Below are 19573 nucleotides of genomic sequence, written 5' to 3'. Positions count from 1 at the left end.
CTCTCTTTGAAATATCAGTGACCCAGAAGAATATTTTTGGGACTGGGAGGACAGGAGAACCTAGTTTATTACACCAAGTTTCTTGATTATCCATGTAAGAAGTTCCACAACCCTCACAGGGAAGAATTTTTTCCCAATATCCAATCTAACCCTGCTCTCTTTCAGTTCTATTTGCTCAAGAATTGGTTATTTTAAGTGCAACACAAAATTGCAGCAAATCAGTTCTTCACTCATACTTTTTGAAATCCCACAGAACTACATAATTTCACTTGTAGCATGCAGAGTGCCACCCAAGTGCATGCTCACCAAAAAAGAGATGCCTTAATGCTGGATCTTCTATCTACAACAAGCTTAATTTATGAAACAGTTGAGTTGCAAACTCTCCAGAGATTGAATTTTCTTGGGAAAACTGCACACACTCATACACAATCAGACTTTAAAAGGTCATGGCACCAAGGGAGGAGAGAAGAAGAAGGTTTTAACAAATACATCCATATGTTTCTTATTGACAGTTTCTTATTGAAGAAAGAAATTAGACAAGAACTGTGTTGGTGCTCCCCAAAACTCACTGGGGATCTGAGTTGCTGCTGTAACATGAATGTGTGTTATTTTAAAACTGTTCAAGCTCTATGTGAGTTGTGGAAAACTGGATATCCAAGACTTTGCTGCTAGTTTGGGTTAAAGTAGAATCCTGCCCTATGCGGTTTCCAAGAATGCACCTGACTGTTACAGAATCATCTCTGGTGTATATTCAGGAGCTTCAGTTTTTAACTGGGTTGTTCTCATACAGATAAATCAGAGGGTGTGAAGAAACTTTTGCGCTCGTCAGACTTTGATAATTTACATTATTGTCTTCATAGTGTTTGCCCACAAAAGCTGAATAATGGGGTTCATTAAGCTCCCTGTACAGGCATATCCAAATTGTTTGCCTCCAGCCTTGGCTCCCGACGTGTGGCTGGGGAGGGAAGGATTGGCTTTTTATTGACTTGTCAAGCCTTAGGTTTGCATTACCAGCCAATAGCTCATGACCCATTCCATTTATTGCACTGTTTTGTGGTGGGGAAACAGGTAAAGGAATCCTGCTGGAAGCCCCTCCTTCTGCACGTTTTGATGAATAAGGGCAGTGTTTGGAGCAGTTAAGGCACCGTGACCAAACCCTTGGACAGACAGAGTGGCACAGCATGGGGCTATTGTGGGACACAGCTGTGGGCGGTGTTGGTTACCCTGTGAGACGTTCCTTATTCAAGGGAAAGCTCCAGAGGAGAATTCATTGAGGAATTAAAGAGGAGGGGAAAAAAAAAGTGATACTTCAGGGAGAAAAATGGAGAAGGGCTAACCACTGTTTGGGAAAATTAAACAATAGAGCACAAGCAGTAAAAGTCTGTGTTTATTGCTGTGCTAATGGGTATCCCAATTATTTTAGCAGGGAAAGGCCATGTTAACTGTGCGTTGACAGAACTACTGCTCTGGGTGTCAATCCAGCTTCTGCTGTAAAAGAGCATGTAATGGTGAAATCATTTTTGATATGATCAATAGACCACCTAAGTGAGGAGGCAGAGTAATGAAAAATGATCTTGCTCCTCTCCAAGGTGTGCTGCAGGAATTCCAGTGATCTTTACAGCTTTCATCAATCTTTGTGAGTGTATTTACTGACATACCCACATTTCTCTGTTCTGTGGTCTTTTAAATTATAAGAGCTGGAGGACTGATTTTTGGTGCCTTTTTAAATGCTGAATGTATTTTAATGAAGATACTGTCTCAGCTATGATTCATATCCCTTTCCCAATTGTTCTTTTTTAGTGTAACATATTGGCCCAAATCCTGCTGTAAAATCCACATGTGTGGTCCTGTATCCATCCAAAAGTCTCCTTCACTTTGGTGGAGGTTCCCCAGCCTCTCCCTTGCTGCAGGATTGCATCTTTTACATGGAAAAAAAAAAAAAAGTGAAGAATACCATATCCCTTTTACCAAACCAAGTAAATTATCATTTTTGTTTATATTTCTAGAGGTGATTTAGCACAGCTTTTTCTTCCTTGAGCATGAATTAAATTTACAACTTCAGATGTAGTCCTTAAGTTTCTTCTTCCTTTTATTTTTTTTAATTACTGAAGTCACCCCAACTAATTATTCATCCTGTTTATGGTAGGTAGTAGTCTGTGGCAAATTATTTTCATTTTGCTGCTGGCCACATTGGGTGATGACTCCAAAAGTGAATCCATAAAAAGGCTTGAGTCATTAGAAAACAAAACAACTTACTGTGAGATTCTTTGATTTTTCTGCTTATTGCTCAAGAGTAAAAAAAAAATTATACTATATACCCCAATTTAAAAAAAAAATGCTTCAGGTTTAGACACATGAGAGAATTGCTTGTGTAAATGGCCATGAGCAGCTGCCCTTACGAAGCACAACAGAAACTGATCAAACATGTGAAAGATTAGAAAGGTAGATAGGTATTTGTTTCAAAAATAAACTTTCCATAGAGGGTGACTGCAAGAGAAAGATACTGATTTGTTCTTGTCTTTGCAGAGGTGCTTCATTTTATTCACTCTTTTATTGAGGTTTTTAAACAAAAGTGAGGAAACTCCATAGACCCAAAAATTTGGGTGGTAGTTCCTGGGTGCTGGATGTGGACAAGAAGACCATAAAGAAACAGCCACAAAAGAACAGTTGGTCCTGCCTGAATTTAGTGAAATTGTCCTTAGCAATTGATCTTTAGCTGTACAGAGTCTCCAAGTCCGGGACCATCTGTCTTACTTGTTTCTTTCAAAAACAAGTTTGGTAACAAGCTGAAAATCCCAGCTTTAAGGATTTTCTTAACCCATACTGTTACAACATTCTGGTAGTTAATATAATTCCTGTTCTATACCAGTTCCCACCAAAAAGGGTGGATATAGGACTGGTTTATGGGCAGGCTCCTAGACCATGCATCCCATAACATTTCCCAATACATATGACAATGAAAGGCAGTTTGCCGGGAACATAGGAGAGAAAGTTTGCAAAGAGCTCATTGACATAAACATGTTTTACCAGGTTCTGGTTTTGCTCTTGAGAACTCAGCAGAAGGGGTTGGTGCCAGGTGGTTTTAACATTGAAGATGTTTGTTATTGATGATAAGAGAAAAAAAAAAAAAAGATTAAAGATACCAAGACGCCACGCTACCAGCTCAGTTTTGTTTTGTCAGACTGGCAATGAACCATCCAGAGGTGTAAGTCAGAATGGTGAGAAAATGGGAGGGAGATTTAGGAGTCATCGACAGAAAGGTGCTTGTGGTTGTTGGGAGAAATACTCTGGGTGTAACAGATACAGATGGTGAAGGCCAAGGGCAGAACTCTGTTTCACTTAAAGTAATGCGAAGATAAACAGTAGAAAACCTGTAATTCAGTTTTAGCAGTGCATGTGTCCATAAAGCAAAGGAGTTAGCTGGAAATGTCAGCTGGACTGAATGTCCAGATGTTTGTAGGGCTTTGCCATAATATTAGAATAGTAGAATCATAGAATAATTTAGGTTGTAAAAGATGTCTTAGATCATCAAATCCAACCATTAACCCAGTACTGCAAAGTCCATCACTAAATTGTGTGCTCAAGTGACACAGCTACATGTCTTCTAAATCCCTCCAGGGATAGGTGACTCCACCACTGTCATGGGCAGTAGCCTGTTCCAGTGCTTCACAACCCTTTTCATGAAGTCATTTTCCCTAATATCCAATCTGAACCTCCTCGGGCTCACTAGAGGCTCTTTCCTCTTGTGCTTTCATTGTTACGTGGCAGAAAAGACCTACCCCCGCCTGACTGCACTTCCTGTCAGGGAGTTCTAGAAAGTGGTAAGGTCCTCCCCTGAGCCTCCTTTTCTCCAGGCTGAGCCCCCCCAGCTCCTTCAGCTGCTTCTGGTGCTCCAGACCCTTCCCCAGCTCCATTGAAATGGAGAATGAGCTCTTGATCTCCATATGCACCATTGAAGGTCAACACTATTTATGTGGAAGAGGCAGGCACCTAAAAAAGTGGATGTTATCTTGGAATAAATGCTCGAAGTTCAGTTTCCTTGATAGAGAAGAATTCCACACAGCAGGTGGTTAAAGTGCTGAAGTATTTTCACTTGCAAAATTGCTTGGGGTTCCATTGGAGGTTTGGTGCATTCTGGCACTCTACAAACTCTCAAGTTGGTTACAGTGTGTGCTTGTGGAGCTTCTTTGCCAATATGACTTGTTTGCACAGAATAAAATATACAGCAGGGCATGCAACAGCAAATAAATTTTCTTTCTAAAAGTAATATGGGAATTAGCCTACATATCAGAGCTTAAATCACACTGATTCTCCTCCAGGGCTGGAATAAAATGTTCAGAATCACCTCTTATCTTTGAAGAATCCAAACCATATGGAAATTTCCTGATTTCCGTAGGTGTTTTTGACACTCTTAGCCACAGACCTTAGAGTGTTTAGGTTTTTTCTGGTACAACAATCTCAGTTCCAGGTGTGAGATTTTTCAGTAACAAAATAGTTGCATCACTTTCTAGCATCGAGGAATTATATAAATAAGAGAATGTCAAAGCTAATAGATAATATGATGATTGATAATCCAAGTGAATTGCACCAGTTTCAGTTATGTCAGTGCAGTTGATAGTGTCATTTTCCTACACATTAGAGACCCATTTAGCTCCTTCTCCTTGCTTAATAATGGGTCATGGGTTTGGAAAAGAATTAGGACTTCTCAAATGTTACTTTTTTCCTCTGGGCAGAAAAACAGCTTCTTGGGAGCTCTGCCTCTGAGAAACAAAGATTACTGTGATTTTTTTACTAGACCTTTCAAAGTATTGATACATCATTTTTTTGGAGTTCATTTCCCATAGCAATCATTCTGTCCTGTGGCCCATATCCTGTTTTTGAAAAGCCATTTCCTTTTGCTGCACGTCTTTCCCCTGTGTTCAGGTGAAGCAGTCAATGGGGCTTTCAGCCGTAAGGATCAGAATGAAATCAAATAAATTACTTCCAAAGATAGGAAACCATTTCACACCTTGGAGCTTCATTTTGCTCCAGATGTAGCATGTTACAGCTTCTGCCACTTAGAGCCGATTAGAAACCAACTGACCTGTTGCAACACTTTAAATCTTGGTAGAATTTGCACTTTGCCTGCAAGCTGACACTTGGTGTTCATCCTGTTTGGGTTTGGAGCTACAGCTGTGAACAAGGTGATTGCCCCAGAGTGATGATTAAAAAGGGTTTTCATTCACTCTACCCTACTGAGAAACAGAAAAACTTAACTGAAGCTTTATTTTCTTCCTTCCCTTGGAGCAGTGTTGGACACAGTTTTAAACCAGTAGATGAGCACTGACTCTTTACTGTAAGGGTGGTGAGACACTGGCACAGGTTGCCCAGGGAGGTGGTGGACTCCCTATCCCTGGAAGTGTTCAAGATCATTCATGATGGGCTCTGAAAAACCTGGTCTAGAGGAAGATGTCCCTGCCCATGGCAGAGGGGTTGGGACTGGAAGATCTTTGGTGTCCCTTCCAACCCAACCATTCTTTGATTCCATGAGATCTGACTCCTCAGCTGAGATTCAGATATTACACACTACTGTCTTGGCCCAGTACAGCCTTGGTGTAGTTGAGCAGAAATGGCAATGGATGATCTCCTTAAGTTCTCATATTGGGTTGAAATGCTGTTTGCACTGGAACAGATTCTGAGGAAGAAAAATAACTTAAAATTACCTTTGTCAGGAAGCTTTATGCTCTGCTCTTTCACCAAAGGGGTTATTAAAAAACAACATGGAAAAATAATTGGTAATCATGGTATTTGAGGATTTCTCTGTCCTTCTGTCCTTCCACTTTAAATTTCACATCCCTTAGGTTTTTCCCCTTTTTATTACTTCTAGATATGTTTTCTTGCTTACTACTGGGCACTCTGTGACAAATCAATACATGTGTTCAATGATAAATACACTGAGGTTCTGTGAGCAGGACAGCTCCTCCTGGCATTTAGACAGAAATCTAAAGTGAATTTAGATTGGACACAACCAAATACACAGTATTTACATTAATTCTGTTTTTTTTTTCAAAGGGAGTGGTTGGTGACCTGTAGTCACAATTTATGGAGGCTCTTATTACCACATCTATTCCAAAGGTTTTCTCACACCCATTTATTCTGGAGGAACTGTTTTGATTCAAAAACAACTTTTAATTGACCTTTTATCTTTCAGTGTAGAATCTGTTTGTGCTACATTGCTGGGCAAGCAGTCTGCAGAGAAATGGAGTTCTTGTCTCAGGACTCTGATTGTTTTGGTGGTGGTTGATTTCTTAAAAAAATACTCATTCAACCTCAGTTTTAGAGTTCTGGGATTGGTGTGGAGAAGGAGGAGAAAATTTGTTTTATATAATGTTGTACTTGCAGACTAAGTGATGATTTTGGACAGATGAAAACACATTTGGGAAATAAGGTAACAATATATGTGTGGTGATGTCCCAAGGAAGAGTTTAAATCCCAGCAGGACTCAGGTACCAGGTGGACTGAAGCTCTGCTGCAGTGAGAGCTGCCTACTTGCAGTGTGCTCTGTGCCTCAATTTTCCTGTCTATAAAACAGAGCTTATAAATCTTGCCATCATTTACATAGTGTTTTGATATCAGGTTTCTCTCCAAGTCTGAAGTAACAGTAATTATTAGTCGTGGGACTGCTATTTCCCTTTGATTTCTCCCCACCTCCATATTGCCATGTGTGCAGCCCCTTCTTCAGGACAGGCTAAACCACCCTCGCTGAGATTACTCCATCACCTCTAATGGTGTAGCACAAAACCATTCATTTCTCCACTCTGGAGTCTAAAGTCTCTGAACTTCATTAGCCCAAGGGAGTGGTAGGCCCAAGCGTGCTCCGAAATGCCGATCTCCTGTTTTGATAACTGAGCTCTAAAATCAAGATAAACAAGCTGCCCTATATACTGAACACGTCCTAATTGCACACATCAGGCACGCCAGCCAATTGATGAGTGTGTGTTGCTCGCTAATGAATATTTGTAGTTTTGGAAGATTTCACATGTGGTGTTCCTTGCAGCTTCTGCAGGTATTAGCAGAGTGGCTTCGAAGACCCTGTGCAGGAGGAGAACCTGGCTTTGGACCAAGAAACTCTGTAATTTAATTTCATATGTTAGCTGGGCATGGTCACTTTTATTCAAATTGTATTAGCTAATACTTCTCTCAAACTGTTTACACTGTGTGCAGAGTTGTGTTTAAAGCCCTATTAGCTAATAGATTTCTTAGTCTAGACTTGGGGAGGGTTGACTCCCTGAATAACTCCTAGCAGGACTTTGTTTATTGCAGGAGGTAGGACAGGGTGGCAGGGAAAGAAGGGGCAATGATGTTTGAAAGCATCCAAATTACTTCTGCTGTGCCAATATTTTGCTGACTGCCCCTATCACTTTTATTATAGCTAACAGTTTGTTTACTGAGGGGTGGCTCTTCAGTCACGAGGATAACTTCACAAATCATGGTCCAACCAAGGTCTTAGGCATTCAGCGTTGGGAGCCAGCACTGCCTGTGGAATGGGGAAGACACAAGAAGCATCTGAGTTGGGCATAGCCAGTCTGGCAGGAGCCCCAGGAGCCACACACTGGGACTTTCACTGAACCAGAAACACATCATAAGCCAAACAGAAAACTTTCTTGGCGGGGGATAACAGTGGGGTTTTGGATGTTCCCCACTAACAGGGGAAAGAGGCTGGTTTTGATGTGTAGGTTGTTCCCACGATGGCCTGACAGTAGGACTTCCTTCCTTCTGCAAGTCATAGGCAACATAACTTGAGACTCCTGCGCTTTGACTCACAGTCTAGCACCTTAGTGACACATATACAGAGCCTGAGCCCCACATTAGCAATCACTGGGACATGTAGTGTGAATGTCTTCAGTGTTGCTGATGGAAGAATCATCTATCACCCTTTAGATTCCACTCTTTGATTTTCTTCTCCTGTTTGTTCATAGAAGTGAGGCTGCAGCTGGGGATTAGGCAGGAGTACCAAACTCCTTGCTCTTGTTTCCTTTTACTAAGTGTGCTTTACTATAACTTGCTATTGTTCTGATTTTGTAGTGCAAGTCTTGTGAGAAAAAACACCATTATCACAGCAAGGTATTACATACTGTATAATTCCAATTCCATTTCTCAAATAATGGCTTGGAATTTTATTTACTTGAAATTCAGACAATGTCTCTAATCCTAGTGATACTGCCTTTGGAGTATCAGAGTTGCAATAAACTCTAAAGGTGAACTTAGAATTCCCGTTGACAGTGGAGCTGGCCATTCCTGGTTCTCAGGAGTCATTGCAATTTGATTTTCGTAAGGGTTTCTCTACTGATGTCTGCATTTTTTACTTTCTTAAGTGAACTTTGTCCCTGGAATATCTAACCTTTCTTTAAATCACCCTCTTTGTACAGTCCTGTCACAAATTAATTGCACTCCCACAGTTACCATTCAAATATAAGTAAATTAGTTAAATGATTTACCAAAATGTGGTAAAAAAGATAGACCTATATTTTGTTTGAGGTATTGGGGTTTTTTGGGGGGTTTTTTGTTCTGTTTTTTTAAAACTTCTTTTTCCTTCTCTTTATTTTTCTGACCTAGAGCCTTATAGTAAGGGCTTTTTCTGGCTTGTCTGTGAAATTGCACGCACATCAATAGCACTGTGTATCAACAGTCATTAATAAATGTTAGGTCTTCTATGTATCCCCCTTCCTGGGCAAGATTGTTCTATACAGTGTATTTACTAGAGCTACATCCTGTCTACTTCAGCTACTCCAGTAAGTAGCAATATTTTAACTGCTGAGTGTATAGCGTGCGTCATTTATTTGTCCTGACTAGATCCACTGCTGATTTCATAAACATTTGGGGAAAGAAATACCAAACTAGCAAATATTTGCAGAACCCCCTAATGTAGGATCTTAACAGGATGATATTGTCTCTCAGTTTGAAGATTAAAATCAGTGCTGTTCACAGCTGATTAACTTTCCTTTCTAATATTTCCCACAAATTGAGCTAATGCAATAAAACTTAACGAAACAAGGTTTAGCAAAGCCACAGAGAATATTTATACAACAGTGAGGTACAGACTGGCTCAGCCTGTCCTGGCATTCACTTTGTAATGGCTCTGTGCTTTATCCTGTAAATGGATGGGTGCAGCAATGGCAGCAGTGGGGTTGAAACAGCCTCTTTGGTGACTCCAGGGTGACGTGAATTAGCTGCTCTGTATTTTCTCTCTCTCTAATCGGTGATTGATCTTTGCTTTCTCTCCCATCAGCTCTAACAATTGTCAATGTTGGTCCTACAGAGTCATCAGCAAAGTGGTGTCAGCTCCAGAGGGCAAACCTTCCGCTCCCGCGGTGCGGCCCAAAACACCTCCGCCTGTGCCGTCACCGGTGCCAGCTCCCGTTCACGTCACCCCTCCTCCGGCTCCAGCTCCTCCTCCTCCACAGGCCACCATCTCACCAGTCCTGATCCCACCACCCTCTCCAGCTGTGTCAGCAGCTGGAGGCTCCAAAGCTCCCGTTCGGAGCGTGGTGACCGAGACCGTCAGTACTTACGTGGTAGGTAACAAATGCCATGCTCTGTCCCAGCGCCAGGGGCATTCCTCTCTGGAATTGGTGAGCTCCTGGGTAGCTCATCCTCTCAGACTGATGGTTCTTGGATTCCTGATGTTGCTGTCTGTGAAACTTCTGTTTATCCACCCCTTGTTTCCACACACGTTTTGAGGGGTTAATAACTTAAACACTACAGCTTGGACTGAATTTTTCATTCGTTCCCATTCCAAAGTTAAGTTCTTTCTAACAAGTCCAGCTCTATCCCATATGATATTTTCTGCTAACTGAGCTAGACCACTTATTTTTGGAGGTGGAGGTTTTTTATAGGTGCTTTCAAAAGTGCTGAATTGAAACCTCAAATGTCAGACTCACCATAGATTTTTCTGTCAGTCAGGTAAAGTACAAAACCCTCATATAACATCAAGAACTTGACTTAGCCCTCATTTGAAATGTGTAGGGTGCACTAATCTCTTTCCTGGTTTCCTCAGCATAGAGAAATTGCAGATGTTTGTGCATCTCAGAAGTCTGTAGATTGTTCATTAGTCTACACTTGATTTGTGTGTTTGACACGTGCTCTGAACTTGGCCTCTGTCTGGCAGCATTCTTCATTCTTTTGGAAAAGTCTCTTGTGTAATATGGTGTAGGAACTGCATTCCCTAAAAGAACGTGGATATTTGTCTGAGTAGGACAAGGCTTGCTGTGCTGCTGAGAATTTCTGCTTTAGATGCTGTGTGAAATGAAGTCCTGAGCATTCCTGATCCTTGAAAAGCAGCACAAGGGTAGTAGTGTTGTTATCTTCCCTGTCCTGGCTAAATTCCAGCTTGATTGGTGACACCTTGTTTAGCTGCAGTTTAAAAATCTCACCATTTAAAACACCTAAAGCTTACTTTTATTACAGAGTTTGCCATGCTTGAATTGCAACATATGCATGATTTTTATTTTTTTTAAAGTTTAATGATTCCTGTTTTAGTATTAATTTCTAATATAAATTTACTGTGCATTTCTAATAGAAAGGTGCTTCCCTGCTGGACTGAAAGTGCTGTATCATGTTACTGGTCTCTATTTAAGCAGATGATACATTTCACTCCTGAGTTAGTTACAGCACTGGACAATGTCACACAGGCTCTGCATATCCTTAGGGTGCAGGACAGCCTCACTTTTTGGTATCACAGGTGTAAACCCACTGTCACTCTTATTATTACAGTCACTATTATTATTGTCATTGTTATTATTACAGTAGCTCCCTTTAAGAGAGAAGCACTTCCTAAATGCTCCACTACATCCCATTTTCTTCTGTAATTACGAAAAGAAATAATTTAGAGATTACGTTAGTTTTAGAAAGAAAAACCTAGCACTTTACCTTGATACTTCCAGTGGTAACACTCTTAGCACCTTAATGAAGAATTCAGAGGATATGGAGGCTCCAGGTTATTTTTTCTTTTCACAAAACCATAGATCATCACAGAATGGTTTGGATTGGAAGGAGCCTTAAAGACCATCTTGATCCAACACTCCTACCACAGGCAGGGACACCTTCCACTGGATCAGGTTCTTCAGAGCCCCATCCAATCTGGTCTTGAACAGTTCCAGGGACAGGAAGTCCACCACCTCTCTGGACAACCTGTACAGTGCCTCACCACCCTTATTGTAAATATTTTTTTCATAATATACAATCTAAACCTACTTCTCTTCAACTTAAGACCATTCCATTTTGTCCTATCACTCCAGGCCCTTGTGACAAGTGATGTTCTACAACATTATAGTTGAAACCAGGGCTTTGCTGCATTAGGACCCAACTATGTGCACATGCAAAGAGACACCTGATGTGACGGGTTTATAAGTCAAAATGCTCAGAGAGAGGTTGGGGAAGAAGAAAATGATTAATAACTATTAGCCTCTCGTATGAAGGAAATCTAGGAGACAGAATGATTTTTCTCAGATCACATGGGAAAGCTGTTCTAGAGATAAGAGTGGAGCCAGTGTGACAGAGGTGCACAACTCCCTTCTGCAGGGGAGGAGAGGAGAGTGATTTTATAGTTCAAAAAAGAAAGGATACACATCTCCCTGTTGGATAGCATCTCAGTCCATGTGCTCTGCTCATTAGTTCTCAGTGGTTTGTACTAGCACAGCAGTCAGCAATCCCACTCTGTCCCTCCTTGCATGACCCTTGGCTCATTAAGGAATGAGAAGTTATGCAATATTTTTAATATCCTTATTCAGCAGCCCAAGTTCTTGTTTAACAAACAGGCAGAGGTTTCTGTAATTATAGACCACCCTGCCCCCTCCAGCCCCTGAGAGCCTGAGGCAGGCATTCTGCAGGGGGGGAAAAATATACCTGAAAAACTAAGTTTGGAAAAGTTAAGGTGTCTGTTTTCTGATAGGGCAACATCTGTCAGTGCTGCCTACGCCTGGCAAGGCCCGAAACAGGCAGCACCAGAAATGGGGTGCCTGTGCTGGGGGATGACGGGGGTGCAGCCAGGTGTCCAGGCAGGTTTTGTAGCCCTCAGCCTAACATCCCACAGCATCCCTTCTCTGCAGTACCATGGCACAACATCCCCTCACTCTTCAGCAGGGTTATCCCACCTAAATGCCTCTGGACCTCTTCACTCTGAGCCCAGATGCTTCACCTGGGGAGCAGATGCTTCTCCAGCAACTTAAAATTACTTTGCAGATGTGAGATTAGATGGTAGATAGGAATGATTATTGCAATCAATCAGCTTGGAAATTGAGTTAGTTTTATGACGGTGCCTACTCCGTATCTCTGTTGGGAAGGGGATTGTTCCCTGGTTAGTATTCCTAGGACTTGTATTTTGGGGTTTTAAACCACAGAAGCATTCAGGGCTTTAAGAGGAATCAGGGAAGAGTGATGTGTTGGTTGCAGCTCTGGTACATTCCTATTGATTTTTCAGGAAGTGGTGTAAGATGTACAGACCACCGTGTAGTGGCTTTTTTTTTTTACTAAGAACATTTGGGGCTTTTTATCTGCTACTTTTTAATATCATTTTTGTAAGCTGTACAGATAGCAAAAAGTTATTGCCTGAGATACGTGTAAATGTACAAAAGCTGAGAACAAAACAGTTTCTGTTTTTGAGATACAACGATAATGTGCAAATCTTCATAAAGGAGTGATGGAGTCAGGGTAATGCCCCAGACATTTTGTATTGTTAATTGCACTCCTTTAGGTGGATTCTGTGACATTTTGCGTGTATGTTTTTAGCAAAGAGCTGTTCAAGAACCACTGGAAATCTAAAAATACAAACAATGGGTCAAGCAGGATATAAACATTAAAAAAATGCATATGATGAACCCGGTGAGCAGCTGCCCAGTACTGTAAAAGATCTGCCTTTCTTGTTTCATTTACCCTTTAGTAAATTGTACTGCGACATAAATGTCATAAGGGGAATGGAAAGTTACTCAGTAACAACTTTTTTATATCCTGATCTTATCAGCTCCTTGGAGTTGAAGACTTTGGCTAATAAGTAATGCAGCAATATATACACACAGCGCTGTATATTTTACATGCACATAAGAACTGTTATCTTACGCAGGAGGCTGCCGTGGCTCCTGCTTGCCATTAGCAGGGTCGAATTTTAAAAGTATAGACAGAGAGGGAATTGTGTCCTTAAGCCCTGGCTCTGTGTGTGAATGCCCATGCTTAGGTCGGGTGGTGTAACTGGCTTTACTGGTTTACGGGACAATGCAGGAAAATACATGATTTTGTCATCATGAGCAGTGTAGGAAAATCAATTAAGACGTAACACTGAGCTCTCATGATCAGAGAATTCACACATAACAACAGGGGCTGCTGAATGGCTTAGCCAGATAAGCAGGAAACCTTTTTTTTTTGTTGTTTTTTTTTAATGTCAATTTTCCTGCCTGCTTAGCCCTGAAAACCAGCTAACTTTGCTTTTCTTTGCACCAGATCCGAGACGAGTGGGGTAACCAGATCTGGATCTGTCCTGGCTGTAACAAGCCAGATGATGGCAGTCCAATGATAGGTTGTGATGACTGCGATGATTGGTATCACTGGTAAGTTCCTCTCATCCATCCTGCTCTGCCAGTGCCTGGCAGATTGGGGCTATATTATTAAAAAACCTTTTTTTTTCTAATAGTTCGTGACGTTGGGAATATTTAAATAGCTTTACTGTGTCCAATTTAATAATCTGGAAGATATTTTTATCTCTGTTGCTCTGAAATTTGAAAAGGAAGATTTTAAGCTGTGAAGGAGAGTTACTTTTTAATTAATGGGCATTGGTGATAACGGTTGTTTTTGAAACTGCTGGGAAATATTGCTGATTCTGGTAATTTTGTGAGAACTACAGGATTATGAGCACAGTGTATACAGATAGACAGTTCAAATTATGAAGCATTGTATGAACAGTAATATAAATGTCAGCTCTTATAAAAAGGTTAGGGGAAATTAATCACTTTTTAGGAATTTTTTTTTAAAAGCTACGTAAAATCATAAGGGTTTTTGCAGCTGCATTAAAGAAGCATTTGAAATTATTTTAAGTCTAGTCTATTACACCTGAAAGTGCACTCATATTTTCTCCTAAAATAACATTTTTTATCTGAGTATCCTTTTGATATTTCTCTTTTGTTTCAAAGCAAGGCTTTGAATAGACTTTGATTATTGTTTTTTAGGTTTTTTTAGGTTTTGATCATTATATTCATTAAGATAATGATAATTGCAATATTAATTCAAGGGCCAGATCTAGTCTCCCACTGGAAAGTTGCATTTTTTGGGGTAAGAAACAAAAACAATGTTAATCCACTGAGATGATGTGATATTTTCCTGTCCTTCACAGGCCTTGTGTTGGGCTTACGGCTGCACCCCCAGAAGAGATGCAGTGGTTCTGCTCCAAGTGTGCCAACAAAAGGAAGGATAAAAAACACAAGAAGAGGAAGCACAGGGCGCACTGAAGGCTTGGCAGGGGACTGAAGTCGTGCGGTCACCGCGGCACCTCCCGCCCCGACTCGGCTGCAGGAGGGATCCACCCTGCCCGCGTCCCCCCGCGGCTGCCAGGGTTGTGTCTCTGCAGTGAATCAGGGGCGAGGAGATGCCCTTGGTCAGGGGCTGTTGGGTTTCACAGACCGTCCGAGCCCGGGGCATTGGATTTTGGTACATTCTGATGCCATTTCTTTCCTCTGCCAAGGGGAATTTGCACAGAGCGCTGTGAAGACTTCGGTGGTTCCTGGGACCGCTCCCGCTCCTGTGGCTCGGCAGCAACATGGATGAATGTTGTAAATACAGATATCTGTCCTCTTCTTTCTCGATTTCTTATTAATCCCTCTTGAACCTTTGCAGTAAGGTGCTGAGAGGAGGAGAAAATGTAAATTGCAGTAAGTTGTAAACTGAGACAACCTTCTGGAATGATTTCTGTAGTTTGGATACAGTTCAGCCTCGACTCTTGCTGAGCCAGATAATCATAATGTGGAAATAAAAAGTGGCTGGTAAATATTTTTGTGATGAGAATATATGAAGCTTTTTTCCTTGATTTTTAGTACTAACATAAAATAAACATGTTCAAGCTTTTGTGATATATCTTCTATTTTTAAAAAGAAAGTTTCTATTGTGTCAGTTTTTTTCTTCTGTGTGAATTTCTTTTGGTGGACCTGTAATATATTTTATACTTTGATTTTTGTTTTTTGTTTTTTTTTTTTAAAGTCTTTGTCAACGTTCCTTTTCATTGCTTGTACATTTCATCAGTGTGTAAAAACACTTCCCATTAAAAGATTTTCACACGTGTAAATACCTGATATTTATAAAGTAATTTTTTTTAATTATTTTTTAGGGCTTGAGGATTTTTGTTGTCGTTTGCCCAAGAGTACAAACCTAGCAGCTACTAAAAGCCCGTGTGACAAACGCCTGTCCTCATGGCTGTGAGGGATTGGTGAGCTCTGCCCCAGCTGTGCGTGCACGAGGAGGTGGCCAGCACCGTAATTAGGCCTCGATTCAGATACTTAAACATGTGGTAACTTCTTAAGAAGTGAGTAATCCTATTGCCTTCAAGGAGCCTGTTCCCACACTTGGTTATACATGTGCTTAACTGCCTTCTGAATTGGGAGCTTAGGCCAAGGGGCTCTGCACTTCTGGTGGCAGCTACAGCATGTTAATCTGTAGCTGGGATGGACTTCTTTCCCCTTTTTCTCCTTTTTTTTTTTGGTTTTTGTTTTTTTAAACAAGTGGTTAGTGAGTTTGCCAAAAGCATCATATTTAGGTAGAAGAGGTGCAGGTGTATTCTTCTCTTTGTGCATCCCCTTGAAAAGACCAGTAAACTGAATCCCAGTCACATTCCCCGTGGAAAATGCGAGGGGAAGGTGCAGAGAAACTGAAATAAAAGTGTTTGATATTGTAGTGCAATGGGTCTCAGAGCTAAATAAGAATAAATCTTTAAAAAAATTTATGCCTTTTGTTTTCTAATAAATTTTAGATTGCATTGGTTAATTTGGGGATATTTGTATTTTAAACCAATGCAGTGAGAACATCATATGTTGGAGAAATACTGTCCTTTAGCCTGTTGTGCAGATATTATGAGTTATTTTTTAAATGCATCCAAATTGATATTAATGAGAGTGAATTAGTCATGTTTTTAAAAGTACCAGTCTAGTTAGGGAAATGAGGCTTTGCTGATAGAACTGTTAAATTGCAAATCAGTGGAGATATGGATGAAATTGGTTTATTAAAAGTGCACTGTTACCTGCTTTGTTCAATGCCATCTCATTTATATTCCGTCCCTGTTAATTACCTGTCAAGAAAGTTCTTGGGTTTGATTTTTTTGTTCTATTTTATTTTGAATTGTTGGATATTGCAATGCTGATTTTTGGGTTTTTCCACATGTAATGTGCAGTCATACAAAATACACCGTCTTTGGTCATTTCTGGTTGCAATAATAAAGAAATTAGCTTTTGGTAAGTTGTTTATGCATTTCCTCCTCCTCTCCATGAATCAGAACTTCTCATGTTTAATCAGCTGAATTACTCAGGATGCCATGGGAGGGCTGAACTTGTCCCGTTCGATGTCTGTTCAGCTCTTTCTCAGCATGCTTGGCCTTGCTGCTGTTGGGTTGGTTTCTTAACCTGGATTTTATGATTTTATAAATGACCCCTGTGGCAATAAAACCAAAGCATCATTTTCAGGAGGCTTGTGTTGCTGAGGGGATTAGTAATGGGAGAAGGGGCCCTTCACCTCTGGGTCATCAGTTTGAAACCACGCTTGGTGCTGAGCCTGCCTCCCTTTCACTTATGCTGGTGTGGATCAGGAATCAGTGGCATAAATGAATAATCATTCCAGAAATGGTTATCCCTGAGCAGCTTGGATATGTGGCTTGGACCTTCTTTACAGACCCTGGCCCCACCCAGCGCTGAGCAAGCTCATTCCCCAGACCTTTGTATTTGCTGCTGGTAACTTCACAGGTTGCTTACTCCATAAATGTTGTGTATGGAAAGTTAGGGAGCAGTTGGGACTGCTTCCTAAAGTCACTGCTTGATTTTAGGGGTGGGATTTGTGTTCATCTGAATCCTTTTATGATTCGTGTTTTGGACACCACCATCCATGAGAAGGGGGCACGGTGGGTGGGCGGAAGGTTGGTTTACTCACTGGATGTCATGGGAGAGCATCCAAATCTCTGAATGGTTTTCCTGCCTTGAAATGCAGCTTCATCAAGAGGAGCATCAGTTTGGGGTGCTGCCTCTGGGTGGTTTGAGTAGAACTGGTGCAGAGTTTAGGAAGAATTAGTTTTCAGTAAGGAGACAGCTCACCATCATCTGCACTATAAAGAGTAGACAGGTACAATCTTCCTCCTTTATGGATGCGCAGTGTGTAGTGGATTTAAGCAGGACATTTCGGATGGGTTGTAAATATTCAAGAAAAGAGCATAAAAACTATTCCGTGAGAAAAGCTTCTAGGATCCTGCCGTTACTCTGGGGCCAGATTTTTATCTGGAGTCAGTTGGGAGTCAGTTGGAGCTGTGTCAGTTTACAGCAGCCCAGGAGCTGCCCACTCACACGGCCGGTGTTTGGGCTGGGGAGCAGCTTCGTTTGGAGAGTTTTTTATCCTTTTTATCCTGTAAATCCTCCTCCAGGGCAGCCTGTGCCTGTGGGTCGCTATGCTCGGTGCTGGCTGTACAGCAGGTTAGTCATTAGGCAAAATTGCAGCTTGTTAATGAGTTTTGCATCCAGAAAAAAACATGAAGTTGATATCGAGACAGTAAGCACAGAGCTCAGAAATTGAAGAAACTATCTTGACTACTGATTTTTATTGGAGGACATAGATATAAAAGCAAAGCATCCATCCCTGAAGTAATGGGAATGCACTTTTCCCAAGATAATCTTCCTTTGGGGCTGTATGTTGTGCTCAGAGCATCATTTCTCTGCTTGACAAGGTGTTTCTCTTCTGAAGGTGTCCACAGCTAAGTACAGTGAAGATCTTTATGCTCTGCAACTGATTTGTGATTCCAAATGTCCTGGAAGAGAAAGGGAATAAAAAAAGAAGCCAAATCGGAGGGTATCAGAGCCTGCTGACTTTGTCTGGGCTTTACAGAGATAAAATATAGTGTATTACTTCACTGTATCACCTAAACCTTCTTTGTTCTCCTTTCAATAGGACGATTAAACAAAGACCTACTAACCAAATTAAAGTATAAAATGAACGCTGAGATACGGAAACCTTGCCAGGAAGAATGTTAATGAATGAAGTTCACTAAAGGCATTCTGGCTAAGTTTTCAATACAAATAGTTTTATGGCCAATCTCTTTAGATCATAGCAGTTTTCTTTAGAAGTTTTAAGTCTCAAAAGTAGATGAGTTTCCTTCACTGGGGAATGAATTAGATAATGCTCTGAATAAACTCCCTCTTCGCCGTCTTGTCAGTCATGCTGCTTAGGAAAGTCGCCCTTTCTTCTGGGGACTTTTGGATCAGCTGTAACCTCAAAAGTAGAAAGCTGCTATTAATCCATGTGTGCTGTATGGCAGAGGAGGCTGTAACGGGAGATTTACAGCCAGCAAACAGCTCGTACCTGGCTCCTGTGAGCAGAAACCATTAATCGTGAGCTGTGGCTGCCGAGCCAAAGGTGCTTCCCCTCAAAGGTGCTACTTCAGCCTCTTCAAGGTTTGCAGTGGGTGAAGGAGGGGGTCAGACATTTATTTAACAGAGTCTGTGGTGGTAGGACAAAACAAAAGGGTGGTTGATTCAGAGTAAGTGTAAGGAGAAGGTTTTTTATGATGATAGTTGTGAAACACTGACAGGTTACCCGGAGGGGTGGTAGATGCCCCATCCCTGGGAACTTTCAGTGTCAAAGTTGGACAGGGCTTGGAGCAACCTGGTCTAGTGGAAAGTGTCCCTGTACATGGCAGAGGGATTGGAATGAGATGACCTTTACAGTCCCTCCCAACCTGAGTCATCCTAGGTTTCTATGATTCTAAGATGCTTATGGAATGACTTTTTGCACCAGGACTTTAAATCCTGTGATACTCCTCACAGGGAGAGAGGAAAGCTGAGGACTTCCAGACCATCTGTTTCCCCTTGGCAGTCAGCCTTAAATTTTCCTTCTAGTCCTTGTCTGCTCCAGAGTCCTGGCCTCTTAACTCAGGTGTCTGGTGTCCTGTACCAAAGCCAGCACAGCTCAGCAGCTGCTGGGTGCCTTGAGCAAGTGGGGACTTCCATTCCAGCATGGTGACACCAAACATTCTCACAGTTTAGGTTTGATGCAGTATTGTTAGGAAACAGATGATCTTTAATGTCCCTTCCAACCCCAGCCTTTCTATTATTCAGTGACTGCTCCCTCAAGCTTTGATCAAGAAGGGAAATTTTCTTCAGAAAACAAAATGTGAGGTAAATCTGGGATAGATGGAAGATTTTCCATGCAATTTGTAAAACACAATGAGAAAGTAATTTCATATGAACACAACTCCCTGTTATGTTTTCAATGTGAATGCTCCCATAATGACTTCAAAACAGCTTTACAAAACTGAGCAGAAAATAATTAGGTTATTTTATTGCCTAAATGAGGGGATGACGGGGAAAGA

General features: G+C 41.3%; 1 protein-coding gene across 1 annotated transcript in view; it reads left to right on the top strand.

Moving 5' to 3' along the window:
• TAF3 (TATA-box binding protein associated factor 3) overlaps window positions 1–15084 on the top strand; it is a 111892-nt gene extending 96808 nt beyond the window's left edge. The window contains exons 5-7 of the mRNA XM_005526065.3: window positions 9299–9554; window positions 13471–13577; window positions 14357–15084. Of these exons, the coding sequence (XP_005526122.2) occupies window positions 9299–9554; window positions 13471–13577; window positions 14357–14471 (478 nt within the window). The 3' untranslated portion in view covers window positions 14472–15084. The remainder of the gene's footprint in view (window positions 1–9298; window positions 9555–13470; window positions 13578–14356) is intronic.
• Window positions 15085–19573: the final 4489 nt, after the last annotated feature.

The sequence above is a fragment of the Pseudopodoces humilis genome, chromosome 5 (genome assembly GCF_049639895.1).
Source record: "Pseudopodoces humilis isolate 2021_Gansu_Grassland_sample_001 chromosome 5, ASM4963989v1, whole genome shotgun sequence".
Lineage (NCBI taxonomy): Eukaryota > Metazoa > Chordata > Aves > Passeriformes > Paridae > Pseudopodoces > Pseudopodoces humilis.
The sequence above is the reverse complement of the archived record's forward strand: the minus strand, read 5'-3'. Positions and strand labels throughout refer to the sequence as shown.